This window comes from Chiloscyllium plagiosum, unplaced genomic scaffold, assembly GCF_037043375.1.
Source record: "Chiloscyllium plagiosum isolate Xiang-an unplaced genomic scaffold, Cpla_swu_hap1 HiC_scaffold_9, whole genome shotgun sequence".
In the NCBI taxonomy this organism is placed as follows: Eukaryota; Metazoa; Chordata; class Chondrichthyes; order Orectolobiformes; family Hemiscylliidae; genus Chiloscyllium; species Chiloscyllium plagiosum.
The window spans coordinates 74,009,676-74,034,087 of NW_028270147.1; the positions used below are offsets into that span (position 1 = coordinate 74,009,676).

The 24,412-nt window shown below is 42.6% G+C and overlaps 1 protein-coding gene across 2 annotated transcripts in view; it reads right to left on the reverse strand.

Annotated features, from left to right (window-relative positions):
• The window catches only part of camsap2a (calmodulin regulated spectrin-associated protein family, member 2a), a 178,227-nt gene that overhangs the window by 149,903 nt on the left and 3,912 nt on the right, over window positions 1–24,412 (reverse strand). For both annotated transcript variants that reach the window (XM_043699732.2, XM_043699731.2), the window contains exon 2: window positions 1,189–1,448. In XM_043699732.2, coding sequence (XP_043555667.1) covers window positions 1,189–1,448 — 260 coding nt within the window. The remainder of the gene's footprint in view (window positions 1–1,188; window positions 1,449–24,412) is intronic.

Genomic DNA, 24,412 nt, shown 5'->3' on the forward strand with positions numbered 1-24,412 from the left:
TAAGGTATTTTATGACTAAATGATTGAACTCAAAAAAGTTGGGAGATCCAAATAAGATTGGAAAGAGTGACACATCGCAGACCTCGACCACATAAAAAAGGTGATTTAAATTCAGAACACAAACTAATACTAGCGAGTTTTGAGAAGATTTGTAGTTCAGGTAGAAAGGAAACACCAGCAGTGCTTCGTCCAGAGGCTCACTAAAGATGTTATCTAGTATGTGACGAAACGTCTGAAAATGAACCTTCCAGCTCAGCGAGCAAACCTACATCCACAAAATAATCTACATATAACCACAATTTGTGCATATAGAGTCATAGAGATGTACAAAATGGAAACAGACCCTTCAGTCCAACTTGTCCATGCTGACCAGATATCCCAACCCAATCGAGTCCCACTTGCCAGCACCCGGCCCATATCTCTCCAAACGTTTCCTATTCATAGATCCATTCAAATGCCTTTTAAATATTGCAATTGAACTAGCCTCCACCACTTCCTCTGGCAGCTCATTCCATACACACACCACCCTCTGCATGAAAAGGTTCCCCTTCGGTCTCTTTATATTTTTCCCCCCTCACTCTAAATCTACGCCCTCTCGTCCTGGACTCTTCCACGCCAGGAAAAAGGCCTTGTCTATATATCCTATCCATGATCTTCATGATTATGAATAAATTACCCACTTTGCTCATTAGAGTCAGCAAAATCATAGACACTCTGCAGTGCTTATCAAGCTCAGACCAACTCTCCAAATAGCATCTGACCCAGACCCACCCCCTACTCTATCCCTTTAACCTTGCATTTCCCATGGCTAATTCATGTGGCATACACATCCCTGGGCAATTTAGCATGCTAATCCACCTAACCTGCACACCTTTGAACTGTGGGAGGAAACCAGTGCACCCAGAAGAAACCCACTCAGCCACTGAGAGAATATCTGTATGGAGTGTGCAGAGTCACGCAAGCGCGGAACCAAAGCTGGGTCCCTGGTGCTGTGAAGCAGCAGCGCTAACTACTGAGCCACTATGCCGCTGAATGGATTATACTGTTTCTGATCTGTCCAATATTTAACTTAAAAATTCCATGTGTTAATATAAAGGTTAACCTACTAAGCTCAATGAAGCAAGCACAGAACATTTATACTTTTAAAATAACATCTCAAATGTATGTTTACTTCTTTCAAACACTCACCATTTGAATAGGTTTCTTGCGAAGATCTCTTTCTGTCACTAGTTTCTCCTGCTCTGTGACATAAAGACCTTTCTGTGCAAGAGCCTGGACAACTGCATCATGACCCAGCAGTGGTTTGGCAGCATCACTCTTCAAGATCAGGCTCCCAGCACGACAATATAGCTCAGCAGAAAGAAGCAAGTTGACAACAGGTGGCTTAATGTGTTCTTGTTCATACTGGTCTGTGTAAAATGGTTCTCTAAGTTCCTCTGGTACATGATCTTAAAAAAGAAAAATCAAAAAGCAACAAATCAGAATGCTGTGCATTCATACGGATAGGAAGCTGGATTTTATTTTGCAAACAGGATACATTACATTGACTATTAAACATGATACAAGCAGTAATCCCTCCCTTTAAGACTCCATTCAGGAATGATTTAGATTAGAGTTGTAATGAAAGGCACTTTATAAAAATAAGTTTGGTTGTGCAAAAATGGCAAGAGATTTGACAACCAGCTATGCATATGCTTGTTCTCAGAAAGAACTCAGCACTTAATCTCATTCACCTGCCCATCCCGAATACACAATTACTGATTTTCTTTTTAACTTTCTTTATCTCCTTTTTAAAAACAATTAGATTACTTTCCAACCACTTTTTCTGGTTCAGTATTTGCTTCACAATCTTCTGTTTTAACCAAAAATCACCCCAACCATTCTCTTGATAATGGACTTACGCTGACAAATGTAGATTTTCAACTTTATGTAAGAGTAAGAGTGCATGCTGCGAAATCTCAGGGACGCTGTGATCATGACAAGCTTGATTGGAGACGGTTACAGAAAGTGGTGAACTCAGCCCAGACAATCACAAAGGACAAGTTTGATTGAGGTAAACACAGAAGAGTCTCCCTACTGTCTGCCACAAGGTAGATCACTGCAAGGATCTTCGGCAACCAACTCTTCACAGTGGCCTTCCAAAGTAATTATAGTTTTTATCCAATGAAAGGCACCACAGACCTGATTTTCACAGCACAGTAAACAACCAACTGCTTTACATGTTTTCTTTCCAACCTCACATATACCTGGCTCTGTCAACTGGGAAGTCTTTGGAGTGTCCTGCTGAATTTCCGATGTCTTCAGAAATTTGTCACTCTCCTCCATCTATTCCATGATCAAATGAGAGCCATAATCCCAGCCATAATAGTACAACCCAAGTCACTTCTCAATGGAAAGTGGGATCAAACACGGTTGTGTCAGTACATCAACACTCTCCTTCAAGTTTCCTCATTACAATAGTGCATCTCATTCCCTGGAAATTACCCTCAACTTTGGAGATAATCTGCAGAACATGGGTTGGGCAGCAGTGAGCCTTGCATACCTACATGCTTTGGGAGCTACAACAGTAGGGACCTCAAAAGTATTAGGGAAATACCAGCAATGCAGTCTCTGCAAGATTCTCCAAATCCAGTATTCAGCTGAATTGAGTTGAATGGAATTGAACTTATTGTCACAGGTACAGAGTCACAGTGAAAAGCTGTGTCTTGCAAGCAATACAGGCAGATCACAGAGTTAAGTAGTATAGGTAAGTAAATAATAGGTAAACAGCAGCAGAAACTAAAACACAGGTACAGGTGAGTTTGTCAGTCCATTCAGTATACTAACAACAGTAGGGAAGAAACTATTGCGAAACCAACTAGTGCATGTGTTCAGGTTTCTGTACCTTCACCCCACTGGTAGAGGTTGTCGAAAAGCATTGCTAGGGTAGGAAGGATCTTTGAGAATGCTGGCAGCCTTTCCTTGACAGCGGGCCTGGTAGATGGATTCTACAGATGGGAGGTTGGCCTTTGTGACTGTCCAGGTTGAGTACACCACTCTCTGTAACCGTCTCCGATCTTGACTGGTACAGTTGCCATACCCGGTAGTGATACATCCAGATAGAATGCTCTTGATGGTGCACCTATAAAAGTTGGTCAGGATATTCGCTGTCAAGTCAAATTTCCTCAGCTGCCTGAGGAAGAAGAGACATTGTTGGGCCTTTGTAACTAGTGCATCCACATGAAGAGTCCAAGAAAGCTTGTTATGGATGACCACTCCCAGGAGCTTAACACTCCACTCGTTTCACCTCTGTGCTGTTAATGCGTAGTGGGGCGTCAGTAACATCCCACCGAAAGTCAATAATGAGTTCCTTGGTTTTGCCGGCATTGAGAGCGAGGTTGTTCTCAGTGCACTATTTTTCCAGATCTTCCAACTCCCAGTCTGTTTCGCTGCCACCTGAGATTCAACCGACTATGGTGGTGTCATCAGCGAACTTGTAAATGTCTGAATAGTCTGATATTTGGCGATGCAGTCATGGATATACAGTGAGTACAGTAGGGGGCTCAGTACGGACCTCTGGGGAGGTCCAGCGTTGAGTGTTAAGATGAAATATTGTCCCCACTCTTCACTGATTGTGGCCTGTGGGTCAGGAAACTGAGGATCCAGTTGCAGAGAGTGGGGCTTAGAAAGAGATCACCAAGTTTAATAATCAGTCTTGAGGGGATAATAGTATTGAAGGCTGAACTGTAGTCAATATGTAGGATTCTTACATAGCTGTTCTTGGTGTCAAGATGTTCTCTGAGGAGTGAAGGGCAAGTGATATGGCATCTGTTGGTCCGATAGGCAAATTAGAGTAATCAGGAGAGTAGTCCAAAAGCAGCACACTCTCCCATTCTGTATTACCCACCATGGTGGTGTTAAGCAATCAAAGCCTGCTCTAGTTGGCAGGACATGTTATTCATATGCTGGACACCAGACTTCTCAAGTAACTTCTCTCCTCAGAACTAGGTTACAACAGAAAAGGAGCACGACAGAAAGGTTTTAGATAAAGGCAAAATACAGCAGATACTGGAGAACTTAAGTGAAACCAGAATATGCTTCAGAAACTTCGCTGGTCTGACAACGTATGTGGACACAAAGCACAAATAACATTTTGGCTCCAATATGACTCTTATCTGGAACTGGGTTAAACTCTGCTTCTCTCTCCACAGATGCTGCCAGTCCTAGAAAATCTCTAGGGGAGGAGTCCTCAAAGCATTCTTGAGGAGGTCGATTCGTGTCGCTTGTGACCAACCAAGATAAAGAAGGTGCTTTCAATAAGGCCCACAACATATCAAGAGATCTTTTTGGGAACATGCAGAGGTGGAGGGAGTTCACAAATGCCCAAACATCCCATCTTCACAACTTTCTAAGCACTTCATGCCCCACATTTGACAAGGTCTATGGATCACACTCTGCACTGCTCAGCCATCTCAAAACCCCTCCAATCAGATTGGAAGCAGTTGTTCTCAAACCAGATAGATGACCCAAGGAGAAAAAGATAACCCCTCGTTACTGAATCACAGACCAGTGACAACATTTTTCTCTAGAGTCAAAACTCTCGATTTTCTTGAACAGTTCATTCAGATCCCCTCTAAACATTCGGATTTAATGAAAATGAAAAAATCTAGTTTGTACTTTTGACTAAAGCCTCTCATGCTAGGTGTCACCTTGATGGATCACACCTGCATTTTCTGAGACTTGACAACTTAGACCATGTAAAACAAACTAATTTTGTCAGTTGAACAATGAATTCTGCGGAAACAACATTATCTAATCTTACATCCAATGACCAAGCTAATTAAGTGCTGTGATTTAATTTTGATAGAATCGCATACTTAAATAATGGGCATAAAAAAGATAACCATCTCAAACATTTGTTCATGTTATTAAGCAGACAATGATGGTCCACATAGTATATTGAGTTCTATTACAATGGAATATACTGCATTAGAAAGCTTTGTATTAAAAAAACGTGAACATATGGAGGGGATGGTAGGAGATGAAAGAATCTTGGGTGACAAGGGATATGGAACATCCAGTCAAGAGGAAGGAGGAAGCTTACTTAAAGTTGAGGAAGCAAGGACCTGACAGGGCTTTAGAGGGTTACAAGGTAGCCAGGAAGGAACTGAAGAATGGACTTAGGAGAGCGAAAAGGGGGCATAAAAAAGCTTTAGTGGGTAGGATTAAGGAAAACCCTAAGGCATTTGAGGAACTTATGTGAGGAACAAGAGGATGGCCAGAGTGAGCACCGATCAAGGACTGTAGAGGAAATCTGCGCCGGAGTCAGAGGAAGTAAGGGAGGTCCTTAATGAATACTTTGCTTCAGTATTCACAACTGTGCGAGATCTTGACATTTGAGGACAGTGTGAAACAAACTGATAAGCTAAAACAGGTTAATGTTAGGAAGGGGAATGTGCTAAAAATTTTGAAAAATGTAAGGATAGATAAATCTCCTGGGACAGAAGGGATGTGTCCTAGGTTACTACAGGAAGTGAGGGAAGAGATTACTGTGCCTTTGGCAACGATCTTGGCTACCTTACTGTCCACTGGAGTAGTGCCAGATGACTGGAGGGTGACAATTGTTATTCCTTTGTTCAAGAAAGGTAATAGGGAGAATCCTAGAAATTACAGACCAGCCCGTCTTACATCAGTGGTGGGCAAAATATTGGAGAGGAGTCTGAGAGACAGGACTTATGATTACTTGGAAAACCAAGAGATCATCAGCATGGCTTTGAGATGGGGGGGGGGGGGGGAGAAGAAGGTGATGCCTCACAAATCTGATTGAATTCTTTGAGGATGTGACAAAACATGAAGGTAGAGCAGTGGATGTAGTGTACATGGATTTTAGTAGGGCATTTGATAAGGTTCCCCATGGTCGGCTCATTCAGAAAGTAAGGAGGCATAGAATGCAGGGAAATTGGCTGTCTGGATACAGAATTAGCTAGGAGAAAGTGAGGTCTGCAGATGCTGGAGATCAAAGTTGAAACTTTATTGCTGGAACAGCACAGCAGGTCAGGCAGCATCCAGGGAACAGGAGATTCGACGTTTCGGGCACAGGCCCTTCCTGAAGAAGGGCCTGTGCCCGAAACGTCGAATCTCCTGTTCCCTGGATGCTGCCTGACCTGCTGTGCTGTTCCAGCAATAAAGTTTCAACTACAGAATTAGCTAGCCAGAGAAGATAGAAAGTGATGGAAGATGGAAAGTATTCAGCCTGGAGCTCGGTGACCAGTGGTGTTCCGCAGAGAGCAGTTCTGGGACCTCTTTTTGTGAATTTTGTAAATTACTTGGATGAGGAAGTGGAAGGGTAGGTTGGTAGGTTTGCCAATGACACAAAGGTTAGTGGAGCTGTGGATCGTGTGGAAGGCTGTTGTAGATTGCAAGGGACACTGACAGGATACAGAAGCGGGCTGATAAGTGGCAGATGGATTCAACCTGGAAAAGTGTGAAGTCATTCACTTAGGAAGGTCAAATTTGAATGCAGAATACAGGGATAAAGGCAGGATTCTTGGCAGTGTAAAGGAACAGAGGGATCTTGGGGTCCATGGCCATAGATCCCTGAAAGTTGCCACTCGTGGTTAAGAAGGTGTATGATGTGTTGGCTTTCAGTAGCAGGAAGATTGAATTTAAGAGCCACGAGGCTCGAAAGCACCCTGGTTAGACCACATTTGGAATATGGTGTTCAGTTCTGGTCACCTCATTATAGGAAAGATGTGGAAGCTTGAGAGAGGGTGCAGAGGAGATTTATCAGGATGCTGCCTGGACTGGAGGGTATGTCTAAATGAATGTTACAGCACAGTACAGATCCTTTGGCCTTCGATGTTGCGCTAACCTGTGAAACCAATCTGAAGCCCATAACCTACACCATTCAATTTTTGTCTATATGTCTATCCAATGACCATTTAAATGCCCTAAAGTTGGCGAGACTACCGCTGTTGCAGGCATAGTGTTCCACGTCCCTACCACCCTCTGAGTAAAGAACCTACCTCTGACATCTGTCCTATATCTATCACCCCTCAATTTAAAGCTATGTCCTCTCATGCTAGCCATCAACATCGAAGGAAAAAGGCTCTCGCTGTCCACTCTATCTAACCCTCTGATTAACTTATATGTGTCTCAATTAAGTGACCTCTCAACCTTCTGCTCTCTAATGAAAACAGCCTGAAGTCCCTCAACCTTTCCTCATAAGACCTACCCTCCATACCAGGCAACATCCTAGCAGACCTCCTCTGAACCCTTTCCAAAGCTTCCACATCCTTCCGATAATACAGTGACGAGAACTGTACGCAATACTCCAAGTGCAGCCACACCAATGTTTTGACCTCAACTACTTTGAAGTAGTGAATTCCACAGGCTCACCACTCTCTGGGTAAAGAAATTTCTCATCTCAGTCCTCATAGGTTCACCCCTATCATTAAATAATGACCCCATGATTCTGGACTCGCCCACCCTTCACCACCATCTACTACCATTGGGAATATTCTTCCTGCATCTAACCTGTCTCGACCTGATAAAATTTTATAGGTTTCTATGAGGTACGTCCTCATTCTTGTAAACACCAGTGAATACAATCCTAAATGACTCCATCTCTTCTCATACATGAGTCCTACCATCCAAAAATCAATTTGGTAAACTTTTGCTGCATTTCCAAGTTGAGGAAGCTAGGACTTTTCTCATTGGAGCAAAGAAGGATGAGAGGTGACTTGGTAGGGGTGTACAAGATGTTGAGGGGCACAGATACAGTGGATACCCAGAGACATTTTCCTATTGCAGAATTGTGCATCACGAGGGGCCATAATTATAAGGTAATTGGAGGAAGGTATAGGGGAGATGTCAGAGGTAGGTTCTTGACAGAGAGAGTGGTGGGTGCATGGAATGCACTGCTGGCAGTAGTAGTAGATACATGAGGGACATTTAAGGGTCTCTTGGATCAGCGTACAGAAGGTCGTATAATGAAGGGTATGTAGGTTAGTCTGATCTTAGAGTAGGATAAAAGGCTGGCACAACAGAGGGCCAAAGGGCCTGTACTGTGCTATGTTCAATGAGATGAAGAGGAAGTTTGAAAGTTTTGTGAATCACAAACTAACAGCTTCACTCACCCTTTTTGAAAATATGTTAAAAGAACCAATTCTATTCCATCTTCACAGTGTTATCTTTAATTCCAAACTAGTGAAGCCTTTATGTAAAAAAACATTTCCTTGACCTTGGTTTATGAACTTGGGCACTGCATCATATTTTGAGGTATCAAAATCATACATTCTGATTCCAAATCCATTGGAAGATCACAAATGAAAACCTCAGAAGTCTTATTTCAACAGAAGGCAAGCTCATTTTACAGAAACATATACTTTCCAATTACAGCAAAGCAACTGATCTTATCCATATTGCTCACTGATTTGCTTGGTAGTGCAGTATTGCATTTCTGTATGGTTGGAAAATGTGGTTAGAAAATGCTTTTGAGAATAATTTCAGTCAAGCTTAGTTCCTCAAAAGAACTGGTATGTATTGCAATTTTGGCTGACAGCAAACATTGCACATCCTTGAATATACTCTGTGTGCATATTTGAAGAATGATATTCAGAAGTAAGACCACAGCAGCATCGTATTTTGAAGTGAAATAATTACAGTTAAATAGTACAAAAGGTATCAGAACAACTGCCATCATGCAACAGTCTTGCATGAAAGGGTGTCTCATTTGTTTCCAAGTATAGCTCTTTCTTTCAAGTGTTGCACATATCTCCAATCAAGAGTTTGTTATTTTGGTCATATCAATTATTTCCAAATAATTTCTACATGTAGCCAACTAAGAGATTTGCAGTATTTGTTTAAGTTCAATGCAACGAAATAATAAATCTATGCAATACCACATATTTTACATGGGTTGGAATTTGAGACAAACTTCTTTGTCACAATATAGTCTTGAGAGAATTGTCATTGACTACAATCTTTCAGAATGTCATTTTAATTGGATGTATTAATTCTCCCAAATACCTATGCTCAATTTAATGTCCCAATTTTTAATTAACCTATTTTTTTCAAAGAAACAAATTCTTTCATTTCCTCCTTAGTATTTATTTCCTTCCCTGGCCATTTTTATGGACCACACTCACGACAATTAAGAAATCAAAGGATATGATTTAGAAAAGGTCACTTAGTCTTTTTAAGCTTCCTGTTTTTCTGTTCTAACTCTCCCATCATAGCATCCAGCTGACCTTAAAACATTCTTACAAGTTTTTGTTTCCAAAATGACATGGGAGAAGAAGCCTTATTAATAGACGCATTTTAAAACTTACACTCTCTGGTTTCACTTCCACGCCAGATTTAAAGTAACAGCTTCACCTGGTGATCTCTAGATGAGGACATGACCTTTGCATGATATAAATTCATGCCTTCAAATTTCATCAGGCGAGACACTTTCCAATTGCTATTACCTTTTCTTGGTAATGGGAAGAAACCAAGTCAATCAATGTAGAGAAAAGATCCACCTACCAGCCACGAGTGGCAATGTTAAGTGAGCCTCTCATGCCCTATTTAACTATGGTTAATTCAGTCATTTGTTTTCTCCTGTTGGGTAAGACAAGTTATATTATTTTATAAACAGCTGCAGAGTACAAGTGTCAATTATCTTGTTTAATTCATTTGAAATAATACTGAAAAGCTTTCTGTAATAGTCAATCAACACAGTTTGTTACTTTTGGAGCTGGAATATTAAAAGTAAATCCATGAGGCTAAACTGCCAATAGACAAGGTTTATGACAGGAAAAATAAAAAGCTGAAGGTCTTCCCATCAAAACTTTAACAAACACGGTCATTTTCAAACAAATAAACTGTATGAATTGCATTCATCAATAGAAATATCACCACAGAAAGCTAGTCTAGTTTGGTTCCAACTTCGAACATCAATTCATGATCAGTTATAACTTACATACATTCGAAAGTAAAGCTTTAGCCAATGTCACTTAATAATATGCTGAGAAGAAAAATGAAAATTTTCAGCACAGAATACTTCATTCTTTAGTTGATTTACATTTTAGAAGTGCAATGTAGTCTTTTCTTTTTACAGGAGGTGCCAGCTGTAGCTCAATGACTTTTTGAGTGAGAAGGTTATGAGTTCAAGTACAGTCAATTCTGCTAAAACACATGTTTCTTCAAAGCAAATTGGCTGTAATGTGATTGAAGAATTTCGAAGACAAACTTTGCTTACCTGTATTGACTATAACAGTTCTGGTCCCACTGGTCTAAATGGTATTGCTAATATGCGATTTTCTTATAACACGGGATTACATGTGAATGGAACTATCACGTTATATCAGAACAGACTGTACTAGTCCAAGGACTTGAGCACACAATCCAAGTTCATGTTCAGTGTAATTACGAAAGAGATGTTGCACCATCAGACATCTTGTCTTTTAAACAACATAAAGATGCCATCTGTGCCATTCTATCCCAGCAGCCAGTGTTGGCTGACATAGTGAGAGGATTTGAATACAGTAACAGTGATGTCTTGCTGTAATTGTATAGGGCCTTGATCCAACCACACTTTTGTGTAGTTTTGGTCTCCTCATCTAAAAGAAGACATTCTGACTATGGAGACTGTCCAACAAGGGTTTCCTGCTGGATTCCCGAAACGACAGGACTGATGTATGAAGAGAGACTGGATTGGTTAGACTATACTCATAACAATTAGAGGAATGAAGGGTTCTCTCATGGAAACCTGTAAAACTCCAGCAAGACAAGACAGAGTAAATGCAGGAAGGCTTTTCCCAATGACCAGGGAGTCCAGAACCAGGACTCACATTCTAAGGATTTGGGAAAAATCTTTTAGGACTGACATGAGGAGAAATTTCTTCTGGATGTCGGTTTGCTCGCTGAGCTGAAAGCTTCTGAAAATGAACCTTCGCCTGGAAGCCCACTAAAGATGTTATCTCGTAGGATGACGAAACATCTGGAAATGAATGTTACAGCTCAGCGAGCAAACCTATATCCAGAACTTCAATCTGAGATACAAATTTTCTCAAAACAAACAAAGAAGTCTCTTCACCCAGAAGGTGGTGTGCCTGTGGAATTCTCTGCCACAGAAAGTGGTTGAGTCCAAAACATTGCATGTTTTCAAGGAGTTAGATATAGGGGTTAAATGGATCAAAGGGTACAGGGAGAAAGAGGGAACAGGGGACTCAACAGGATAGTCAGCCTTGATTGTATTGAATGATGGAGCAGGTATGAAGGCCAGAAAAGTTTACTACTGCTCTTATTTTCCATGTTTCTATCGCACCATTTGAAGAACAGCAATGGAATTTTTCTGACATCATGACCAACATTTACCTATTAGCTCACAACACTAAAACAGATGATCTGTTCATTAACTTAATTATTTATGGGATCAAGCATTGTGCAGATCAACTGCAACATTTATTACAACAATGACTAAACTTCAAATTTCATTTTGTTCACGGCAAAGCACTCTGGGACATCCTGATATCAAGAAAGGTGCCATAAAATTACACCCTTTTGTTCTTTGCTTCGACACAAGTTTAAACATTAGTGCGAAATAGTTTTAGCTTCACATCAATAATATTCTCTCTCTCTTACATAACTGGATAGCATGGTCTCAAATAATTCTGAAGACAAATGCTTCACATCAATGCAATGGTTACAGCATGAGTAAGTACGTATGAATTGGCAGCAAAAGTAGGCTTAATTGGCCCCTGAGCCAGTTCCACTACTCAGCAGAAACATGACTGATCTTCATATTCAATTCACTTTCCCATTCACTCTTCGAATCCCTTGTTTCTTTAAAATATTTAAAAGATCTATCTATACCCTGCTTTGAATCTACAGTACTCAACAACGATCAATTACTCTCTGGGTTGAACGATAGAAAAAGAAGGAAGCATATGTCAGGTATAGACAGAATAGATCGAGTGAATCCTTAGAAGAGTATAAAGGAAGGAGTATACTTAAGAGGGAAATCAGGAGGACAAAAAGAGGACATGAGATAGCGTTGGCAAATAGAATTAAGAAGAATCCAAAGGGTTTTTACAGATATATGAAGGACAAAAGGGTAACTAGGGAGAGAATAGGGCCCCTCAAACATCAGCAAGGCAGCCTTTGTGTGGAGCTACAGAAAATGGGGGAGATATTAAAAGAATATTTTGCATCAGTATTTACTGTGGAAAAGATATGGAAGATATAGATTGTAGGGAAATAGATGGTGACATCTTGCAAAATGTCCAGATTACAGAGGAGGAAGTGCTAGATGCCTTGAAACAGTTAAATGTGGATAAATCCCCAGGACCTGATCAGGTGTACCCGAGAACTCTGTGGGAAGCTAGAGAAGTGATTGCTGGGCCTCTTGCTGAGATATTTGTATCATCAATAGTCACAGGTGAGGTGCCGGAAGACTGGAGGTTGGCAAATGTGGTGCCACTGTTTAAGAAGGGCGGTAAAGACAAGCCAAGGATCTATAGAACGGTGAGCCTGACCTCAGTGGTGGGCAAGTTGTTGGAGGGAATCCCGAGGGACAGGATGTCGATGTATTTGGAAAGGCAAGGACTGTTGTTTCGGTATAGTCAACATGGCTTTGTGCGTGGGAAATCATGTCTCACAAACTTGATTTGAGTTCTTTGAAGAAGTAACAAAGAAGGTTGATGAGGACAGAGCAGTAGATGTAATCTATATGGACTTCAGTAAGGCGTTCAACAAGGTTCCCCATGGGAGACTGATTAGCAAGGTTAGATCTCATGGAACACAGGGAGAAGTAGCCATTTGGATACAGAACTGGCTCAAAGATAGAAGACAGAGGGTGGTGGTGGAGGGTTGTTTTTCAGACTAGAAGCCTGTGACCAGTGGAGTGCCACAAGGATCGGTGCTGGGCCCTCTACTTTTTGTCATTTATATAAATTATTTGGATGCTAGCATAAGGGGTACAGTTAGTAAGTTTGCAGATGACACCAAAATTGGAGGTGTAGTGGACAGCGAAGAAGGTTACCTTAGATTACAACAGGATCTGGATCAGATGGGCCAATGGGCTGAGCAGTGGCAGATGGAGTTTAATTCAGATAAATGTGAGGTGCTACATTTTGAGAAAGCAAATCTTAGCAGGACTTATGCACTTAATGGTAAGGTCCTAGGGAGTATGCAATTCTGATCTCCTTCTTATTGGAAAGATGTTGTGAAACCTGAAAGGATTCAGAAAAGATTTACAAGGATGTTGTCAGGGTTGGAGAATTTGAGCTGAACAGGCTGGGGCTGTTTTCCCTGGAGCGTTGGAGGCTGAGGGGTGACCTTATAGAGGTTTACAAAATTATGAGGGGCATGGATATGATAAATAGACAAAATCTTTTCCCTGGGATCGGGGAGTCCAGAACTAGAGGGCATAGGTTTAGGGTGAGAGGGGCAAGACATAAAAGTGACCTAAGGGGCAACTTTTTCAAGCAGAGTGTGGTACATGTATGGAATGAGCTGCCAGAGGATGTGGTGGCGGCTGGTACAATTGCAATATTTAAGAGGCATTTGGATGGGTATATGAATAGGAAGGATTTGGGAGGGATATGGGCCGGGTGCTGGCAGGTGGGACCAGATTGGGTTGGGATATCTGGTCGGCGTGGACAGCTTGGACTGAAGGGTCAGTTTCCATGCTGTACACCTCTATGATTCTATAATTCCAAAGTTTCACAACTGCCTGAATAAAGAAAGTTCTCTTCATTTCAGCTGTCAAAGATCAACCCCTTTTCAAGGGACAGTGCCTGTGTGCCAAGTTGCCCAGTCAGCAGCAACAGCCTTACTGTATCGACCTTGTCAAGCCCTTTCAGAATCTTGCACACTTCAATGAGATCTCCTCTTATTCCAATCAACTTCCAAAACGCATAGTACCAATTTACTCAGTCTCTCTTCATGGGTCAACCCTCTCATCCCAATAATCAATTAACTGGACATTCGTTGTACCAGCTTCAAAGCAATTATATGCTTCCTTAGTTATGGAGCTCAAAGTGGTACACACAGTACTTCAAGTCTGGTCTCTCTAAAGTCCTGTATCATTTTAGCAAGACATCCTTGTTTTTGTACTTGAGACCTCTTGCAAACAAAGGTGGCATGTCATTTAATTTCCTGATTGCTTGGTACAGTATTATATTTTATATTCCTTGCCTGAATATACTTGATCTCTGAACATCAACATTTAATACGTCATTCCTTTTCAAAGGCATTCTGCTTCCCTATTCTTGTTATCAAACTGAATAAACAACTTCACATATTATACTTCACCTGCCTATATCACACTGCTACCTTTTGTCCTCATAGCTACATTCCCACCTTGCCTTATATCAGCATTTATACTATCAGTCTTCTCATTATAGTGATTAATACAGATTTTAAACACTGAATACTCCAGCACTCCACTAGCTACTCTCCAACATGGAACTGTCAATTTATCTCTAAACTGTGCTTACTCTTTGAAACAGCCATCTTCTTCTGGCTTTCTCATCTTACTTGGGTTCACCGCAATGCTGGTTTGGTCACCCTTTTCCACTTCCTCTTCTCACTCACTCACTCATTCCTCTTCCAATTGTGCTGCAGTTAAGTCTTCCACCATCATATGTTTGCATCTGATCTCAGACCTTCCTTTTCTCATTCCATCCAGCAGTCCAATGCCCATCATTCACTTTGCTACATTTCCATTAACCAATAGATGTTATTATATTAACCCCTAATTCATGAGTCAACCTTTTAGAACCCCGGAGCAGCAGGAGGCCATTCAGCCAATCAAGCCTGCACCACTATTCAATACAACCATCACTGATTATCCACTGCATTGCCTTATTCCCATACTATTCACATCTTGTCAGTTGGAAATCTGTCAATCTCTACTTTAAACATGACTCAGTTTACATAATCCTCTGGGGTAGAGAATTCCGAAGATTCACAACACACCAAATGAAACAAAATTTTCTTTATCTCAGCCCCAAGTAGTTTTCCCCTTATTTTATAGAGTCATAGAGATGTACAGCATCTTGAAACCATCCTCCATTGTTTTATCCTCCACAACAGGAGAAATACCTTATTTACATCTCCCCTATCACTTGAAGTACTCTGCAAATTTCAATTAGATTACCCTCATTCTTCTAAGTTCTAAAGAATGCACACCCAGTTTTTCCCATCTTTCTTCATAGGACAGTGCCCATCATCCCAAGAACTTGTCTGGTGTATCTTCTTTATACCTTCTCTACTGCAATAATATCCTTGCTCAGGTAAGGGGACCAAAACTGAACACAGTACTCCAAGTGTAACCGAAACAATGTTCAATACTACTGAAGCAAGAGTGCTCTACCCTGTCCACAAATACTTTGTGATCATTGCTAATATACTACTGGCCTTACCACTGGTATGTTATCCTTTAGTGACTTACAGGTCTCTTTGTACGCACACTTCATTTACTCTTACTGTTCAAGCTAAACTCTGCACTCGTAAAGACCACATCTTTTTAGTTTCCTTATTTTGTATGATGCACTAAAATAGGAAAAGGACTGCTTTAATCCAAAGATTGTGGATGACTTTTAGAACCAAGTTCCCAGAGGTCATTGAGACTTGTACCTACATTGTTGTTTTGCTCAAGCATGCCTCACCTGGAAACAGACCATTGATTGGGTTTTCAAGTTGGATCAGTTGAGAGAACCCAGAGTTATCAGCATGACAAGATGGTTCCTAATAAGGTAGACAGTTTATGCATGAACAATTCAGAGGCAGGAAGTCCCCAGACTGCAAGAGTTATTCTCTCCCACAACTTGTTATAAGCATGTTGCCCGAACCAGTGACTGAAAAACTGAACAATTAAAGTATCAAACTCTTCCTGCCCATACCTTCAGCAAAGAACTGAATGGACTTGGTTACAAAGATCAAAAATAAGAAGGACTTGGAAGAAGCAAACAGGATGCCTCATTGAATCTGGTGCTAATGAACTGTGTTTCCCCTTACACTCATATTTGTTTGTCTGTGACTGTGCATGTGTGTGTGTAGGGGTTTAAAAAGGGGGTTAGAATTTCAGCTGGCAGAGTTGTACATCAACCACTCATATTTTGTTTCCTGGGGTTAGGTGATTTATTTGTAAATAAATAAGTTCAGACAATTAGTCAGCGACTTCTGTTAGCCTGAGTCCAAACAGGCAAATTGGAGATGCTAATTAATTTGAATAAATCAATTTTCACAACAACATTGCAAGTAGTGGGTTTGAGTATCAGCACACTCTCCCGTGTGGGCTGTGGTAATGTTTGCAGGGATGTACTTCTGATGCTCGATAAGGCTCTGGTCAGACCCCTACGCATACATGCAGTTTTGGAATCCATATCTCAGGAAGGATGTACCGGTCCTGGAGCATGTTCAGAGCAGATTCATGAGAATGGTCCCAGGAATTAAAAGCTTAATATATGAGGGACGTCTGAGAAATCTGGGTCTGTACTCAATGGAGTTTAGAAGGATGGGGGGTGGAAATTGAATTGAAACTTACAGAATATTGAATGGTCTGGACAGCATGGTGATTGGGAAGATGTTTCCATTGTTAGGAGAGACCAGAACCTGAGGGCACAGCCTTAGAGTAAAGAGAAGACCTTTTAGAACAGAGATAAAGAGAAACTTCTTCAGCCAGAGCGTGCTGAATTGATGTAATTCATTGCCACAGAAGGATGTGGAGGCCAGTTCATTGAATATATCTAAGACTGAAACAGATATTTTCTTGAGTATAAAGGATTACAGGGAGAAAGCAGGAGAATGGGGTTGAGGAACTTATCAGCCATGATTGAATGGCGGAGCAGACTCGATCAACTGAATGGTCTAATTTCTGTTCCTATGTCTTATGCTTCCCCCCCCCCCGCACCACCACCAAATGGATAACCTCACATTTTTCCACATTATATTTCATCGCCCATGTTCTTGACCTATCCTGTCCAAGTTTTCTTGGAGCCTCTTCATACCTTCCTCATTGCGGACATTCCCACTTTACTTTGTGTCATTTGCAAACTTAGAAACATATTATTTGGTCTCTACATTCACATCAATGACATAGAACATAGAACATAGAACAATACAGCACAGAACAGGCCCTTCGGCCCACGATGTTGTGCCGAACTTCTAACCTAGATTAAGTACCCATCCATGTACCTATCCAAATGCCGCTTAAAGGTCGCCAATGATTCTGACTCTACCATTCCCACGGGCAGCGCATTCCATGCCCCCACCACTCTCTGGGTAAAGAACCCACCCCTGACATCTCCCCTATACCTTCCACCCTTCACCTTAAATTTATGTCCCCTTGTAACACTCTGTTGTACCCGGGGAAAAAGTTTCTGACTGTCTACTCTATCTATTCCTCTGATCATCTTATAAACCTCTATCAAGTCACCCCTCATCCTTCGCCGTTCCAACGAGAAGAGGCCGAAAACTCTCAACCTATCCTCGTACGACTTCCTCTCCATTCCAGGCAACATCCTGGTAAATCTTCTCTGCACCCTCTCCAAAGCTTCCACATCTTTCCTAAAGTGAGGCGACCAGAACTGCACACAGTACTCCAACTGTGGCCTAACCAAAGTCCTGTACAGCTGCAACATCACTTCACGACTCTTGAATTCAATCCCTCTGCTAATGAACGATAATACTCCATAGGCCTTCTTCCAAACTCTATCCACCTGAGTGGCAACCTTCAAAGATCTATGTACATAGACCCCAAGATCCCTCTGTTCCTCCACCTGACTAAGAACCCTACCATTAACCCTGTATTCCGCATTCTTATTTGTTCTTCCAAAATGGACAACCTCACACTTGGCAGGGTTGAACTCCATCTGCCACTCCTCAGCCCAGCTCTGCATCATATCTAAGTCCCTCTGTAGCCGACAACAGCCCTCCTCACTGTCCACAACTCCACCTATCTTCGTATCATCTGCAAATTTACTGACCCACCCTTCGACTCCCTCATCTAAGTCATTAATAAAAATTACAAACAGCAGAGGACCCAGAACTGATCCCTGTGGAACTCCACTTGTAACTGGGCTCCAGGCTGAATATTTACCATCTACCACCACTCTCTGCCTTCGACCGGTTAGCCAGTTTTCTATCCAATTGGCCAACTTTCCCTCTATCCCATGCCTCCTGACTTTCCGCATAAGCCTACCATGGGGAACCTTATCAAATGCCTTACTAAAATCCATGTACACTACATCCACTGCTCTACCCTCATCCACATGCTTGGTCACCTCCTCGAAGAATTCAATAAGACTTGTAAGGCAAGACCTACCCTTCACAAATCCGTGCTGGCTGTCCCTAATCAAGCAGTGTCTTTCCAGATACTCATAAATCCTATCCCTCAGTACCCTTTCCATTACTTTGCCTACCACAGAAGTAAGACTAACAGGCCTGTAATTCCCGGGGTTATCCCTATTCCCTTTTTTGAACAGGGGCACAACATTCGCTACTCTCCAGTCCCCTGGTACCACCCCCGTTGCCAGTGAAGACGAGAAGATCATTGCCAACGGTACTGCAATTTCCTCTCTTGCTTCCCACATAATCCTAGGATATATCCCGTCAGGCCTGGGGGACTTGTCTATCCTCAAGTTGTTCAAAATGTCCAACACATCTTCCTTCCTAACAGGTATCTCTTCTAGCTTACCAGTCCATTTCACACTCTCCTCTTCTACAATACGGTCCCTCTCGTTCGTAAATACTGAAGAGAAGTACTTGTTCAAGACCTCTCCTATCTCTTCCGACTCAATACACAGTCTCCCACTACTGTCCTTGATCGGACCTACCCTCGTTCTCGTCATTCTCAGGTTTCTCACATACGCATAAAATGCCTTGGGGTTATCCTTGATCCTATCTGCCAACGATTTTTCATGCCCTCTCTCAGCTCTCCTAATCCCTTTCTTCAGGTCCCTTCTGGCTATCCTGTATCCCTCCACTGCTCTGTCTGAATCCTGTTTCCTCAACCTTATGTAAGCCTCCTTCTTCCTCTTTACCAGACATTCAACCTCTCTCGTCAACCAAGGCTCCCTCACACGACCATTTCTTTCCTGCCTGACAGGTACATACATATCATGGACACGTCGTATCTGCTCTTTGAAAAAGTTCCACATTTCCACCACATCCTTCCCTGACAGCCTATGCTCCCAACGTATGCTCCTCAAATCCTGCCTTACAGCATCATAATTTCCCTTCCCCCAATTATAAAATCTACCTTGTTGTGCGCACCTATCTCTCTCCATAACCAAGGTGAAAGTCACAGAATTGTGGTCACCATCACCAAAATGTTCACCCACTAACAAGCCCACCACTTGTCCCGGTTCATTACCGAGTACCAAATCCAATATGGCCTTCCCTCTGGTTGGACAATCTACATACTGCGTTAGAAAAGCAATCTACATACTGCGAACCAAAGTGGCACTTACCAAGTTCCTTTTCAAAACTCCAATATACTATATATATTGACTCTCCATCGACCAGACTAGTTATACCCTGAAAAGACTAATTTTTTTCAAGCGCAATTTCCTTCTCTGAAACCTTGATGGTGATATCTGATCATACTATGATTTTTAACAGTTATTGTTAAGACTTCCTTAAAAATAGATTCCATTATTTTTCCAATGAACAATGTCAGTTGAAATAGCCTGTAGTTTGCCCTTTTCCACCTTCCTTTCTTGAATAGCAAAATTATATCTGCTAACTTCAATCCACTGGGAATATTCTAGAACAAAGGAATTTTGGCAAGTTATGATTAATACATCCCTTGTTAGCTCTTTCGAACCTTGGAATGGATCTATCAAGGGCACGGTCTATTGCTAGCTTTTCATTCGATAACTTTTGCTGTGTTTTCTCTACTGATATTAATTACCCAAAGTAATTCAATCATATTAGCCCCTTAGTTACCTTCTGATTTTATACAATTTGTGTTTTCGACTGTAAAGAGACTCAAATATTTGTTAAACATAACTGCCAATTTCACCTATTCCATGGTAATTTCTTCTGTCTCTGCTTCTAAGGGACTAATGTTTCTTTTAGGTACTTTCCTTTTATGTACTTGTCAATGTTTCTACAATCCTAGCTATTTGCTCCCATATTAATTTTTCCTTTTCAAACAACCTTTCAGATGCCCTTTGCAGGTTTCTGAAACTTTTAACATCATTAAGCTTGCTAACATCATTCACGACATTTTATGTCTCTTCCACTTCTCTCATACTGCCCTTAACTTCTCTAAGCCATGAAAAGATCCTTTGTGCTTTTCTTAAGTGGAATAAGTTGGTTGGAGATTTAAGTCATTACTTGGATTTTCCCAATGTTTATTTTCTACCATACCTTGTAGTGTTCCCACCAACAACTTTATCTCTCATTATGCCCATGTAAGTGATTGTGTTTAAAATCAAGAATATTGTTTTTGACACGAGTATCTTGCTCTCAAACATAGTATGGAATTCAAGGACCGTTAACTATGAGAGAACAAATTATATGACCTGCCTCATCACACACCAATAGACCTTAAAAAAAAGATTTATTCCCAACTTGATCCATCAATGCATTGTTCCTGGAAGCAGTCACAAAGACCTTCTACAAGTTCATAAAACCATGAGCTTGTATCAAAAGTAAGGGAACTGCCAAGCAGCCACATTAGGTGCCTCCTTTTGATTCTGCTAATATAGGAGCAGAATTAGGCCATTCAGCCTATTCTGTGTGCTCTACCATTCAATCATGGATGATACTTTCCTCAACCCCACTCTCCTGCTTTCTCCCTGTAATCCCTGACCTCCTTTGTGAATTAAAGTTCTAAGGTTTAAAATAACTGTTCATGGATTGAAAGAATGGAAAGAGATAAGCTGTTACACACCAAGGAAGTAACAATAACACTGGAATAAGCTAATAAGGCACAAGGACAAACTTATCCAGGAATTGAAAGCAATTAGTCACGTTTGGGAAAAGAGGTTGAAGTGACAGGAGTAAAACTGTTTTGACATGTGCTTGATTACTGGCTACTTTATTGCTATCTTATTTCATATTACTAGCTAGCTTACCCTTATATTTCATCTTCGCATACCTTAAGGCTTTGCTGGTTTTTAAAAGGCTTCCCACTAATATTCATCACATTGTATGCTTTTTCTTTTTTTGTGTTTATAATATTTTGTAAAACAAACTACAAAACAATTTACAAAAAACAGTTAACATTTACAGCTGTATACAACAGCAATTTTGCAAGGGAGAGGAGCAGCAAAGCTAGGCCCCAAACCCTACCGTTCAACCAGTTTACAGGGAGATGAGGACAAACCACAAATCCCAGTTTCAAATATAAAGAGACAGCAAAAATGACCTTTATACAAAAGACAATCCAGTTACATAATAAAAAAAAAAGTGCAGACAATACAGACCCAGCAAGCCCCCGTCCCTCCCACCTTCTGGCCACTCTAAGGCAGCCTGCCCCTACACCTTCTGGCTCTCAATTCACCCCATGCCCCTTCCAGTTCTCGGTCCGCCCTGACACACCTTTCTACCACCTCTAGGACAGCCCGCCCCAGTACCCGCCCTGGGTGACAGCGGTCAGGACGGCCTACCCACCTTCCAGCTTCACAAACCACCCTCAGCACCTTTCGGCCACCTCTGGGGCAGCCCGCCCCGGTCCAAATACCCCCCAGACGTGATCAACGATGCTCTCCACCGCATCTCCTCCGCCCTTGAGGCCCACCTCTCCAATCGCCACCAGGACAGAACCCCACTGGTCCTCACCTACCACCCCACTAACCTCTATATACATCATATCATCCGTCGTCATTTCTGCAACCTCCAAACGGACCACATCGCCAGGGATATATTTCCATTCCCTCACCTCCCCTATCAGCGTTCCGAAAAGACCACTCCCTCCGTGACTCCTTTGTCAGGTCCACACCTCCCACCAACCCAACTTCCACCATCGGCACCTTCCCCTGCAACCGCAAGAAATGCAAAACTTGCGCCCACACCTCCCCCCAAGGCCCCAAGGGATCCTTCCACATCCGCCACAAATTCACCTGCACCTCCACACACATCATTTACTGCATTCGCTGCACCCAATGCGGCCTCCTCTATATTGGGGAGACAGGCCACCTACTTGCGGAACGTTTCAGAGAACACCTCTTGGACACCTGGACCAAACAACCCAATCACCCTGTGGCTCAACACTTCAACTCCCCTCCCACTCCACCAAGGACATGCAGGTCCTTGGACTCCTCCATCGCCAGACCATAGCAACACGGACGGCTAGAGGAAGAGCGCCTCATCTTCCGCCTAGGAACCCTCCAACCACAAGGGATGAACTCAGATTTCTCCAGTTTCCTCATTTCCCCTCCCCCCATCTTGTCTCAGTCCCAACCCTCGAACTCAGCACCACCTTCCTAACCTGCAATCTTCTTCCTGACCTCTCCGCCCCCACCCCCACTCCGGCCTACCACCCTCACCTTAACCTCCTTCCACCTATCGCATTTCCAACGCCCCTCCCCCAAGTCCCTCCTCCCTACCTTTTATCTTAGCCTGTTTGGCACACCTTCCTCATTCCTGAAGAAGGGCTCATGCCCGAAACGTCGATTCTCTTGCTCCTTGGATGCTGCCTGACCTGCTGCGCTTTTCCAGCAACACATTTTCCGCCCCAGTACCTGCCCTGGGTGACAGCGCTGAGGACGGCTACCCGCCTTCTGGCTCTCGGTCTGCCCCCACATACCACTGGGCTCTCACCCACCCAGATCTGCCATCTGGCCAGTGGACTATCCTGGCACACCTTCCGGCCACCTCTAGGACAGCCCGTCCCTTCCCTGGGACGACAGCATGCAGGGGAACCCACAAGCCTTCCAGATCTCAGCCTGCCCCTATGCACCTTCTGGCTCTCGGCTGCTCTGACACACCTTTCGACCACCTCTAGGACAGCCCGTCCCAATTCGCCCTTCTCGGGTCGACAGCGCTCAGAACAGCCTACCCATCATCTGGCTCTCTAGGCGACTGGCATCAAGGCGACTTACCCACCCTCCGGCTTTCTGGACAGCCTACCAACTTCAGGTTCACAGGATGGCCTACCCACCCTTCGGCTCTTGGGGTGACAGCTTTCAGGACAACCCATGAGCCTCTCAGCTCACAGTAAGGCCTGCCAGGCCCAGGGACACGCAAGACAGTGCAGGTGATAGACCCAACAAACAACACAATACAGTTAATTACCGAAAAACAGAGTCCTTTCTGGTACACAGTCCAAATGTATAGAGTCTTCAAAATATAGAGTCCATTTCCAGGAACAGAGTCCACTCCAGTATACAATGTGCATTGTCAGAAATAGAGTCCGCTCCAAACTGCAGAGTCCATTGCTAAAAACAGCGTCCGCAACCAAGGGCAGGGTCCACTCCTGAAGGCAGCAAATGCACACCCCACAGCACACAGGTGTTCAGTCTCCATGGAGTCCTGGCCCAGCCTTGGAAAACCAGGCCCACTCACAGGAACATAGTACATTGTACAGGTGCAGTTAACTGACAGGGGTTTGGTCCACTCCTGAAGCAAAGGTCTTCTCCTAAACTCCAGGATATCGCAAATGCTCACCTCCCAGCACACACACAGGTGTTCAATCTTCAGAGGCCCAGTCTCAGGGCTAGGCCTCCCCACAGGAACAGCTCCTCTGGTGAAATGTATGTCTTCCACAAGGGCTCAGGCCAAACACCAAAAACAGTGAGGATACATACAAAAAACAAAGAAAACTAGAGTCCTAGGGCTAAGCCCGACCATAAAAAATCCACATTTTACTTTTCTCAAAAAGTAAAAAAAAAGAGAAGAGTAACACACAGGTTGTAACCAGCTAGTGAAACAACAATCCCCTAATGAGAACCGAGTTACACCTGAAACACATTATGTGCATCAGGAGTTTAACAATCAGTCCTCACTACAAGGAATGCCAGTTAACAAACTGGCTAAATAATTCAGCCAGTTCAGGAATCAGGTTTCCCCCTCCAAAAAAAAACGGAAGCAGAAACCAACAGTAACATATTGATTGTAATACCAGCCAGCATAGAGTCAGTCCCCCTCTGTAGGCTTTTTCTTATGCTTTGATGCTATCCCCGCTTCCCCCGTCTGCCATGGTTGTGTTGCCCTTCCCTTCATATGTCTTTTCTTTCTTAGGATGAATTTCTGCTGCTTCCCAACTTAACCCCAGAAACTTCTAACATTGTTGCTCTGCTGTCTTCCCCGCTCGGCTCCCCTTTCAATCAAACAACTCTAACCAGCTCCTTCCTCATGTATTTGTAGTTACTTTTACTCAATTGTAACACCATTACATCTGATTCCAGCTTCTCCTGTCCCCTAGGGATTCATCACCTTAAGTTCCCCAATCAACTCTGCCTCATCTTCCAAACTACCTATCTTTGTCAAT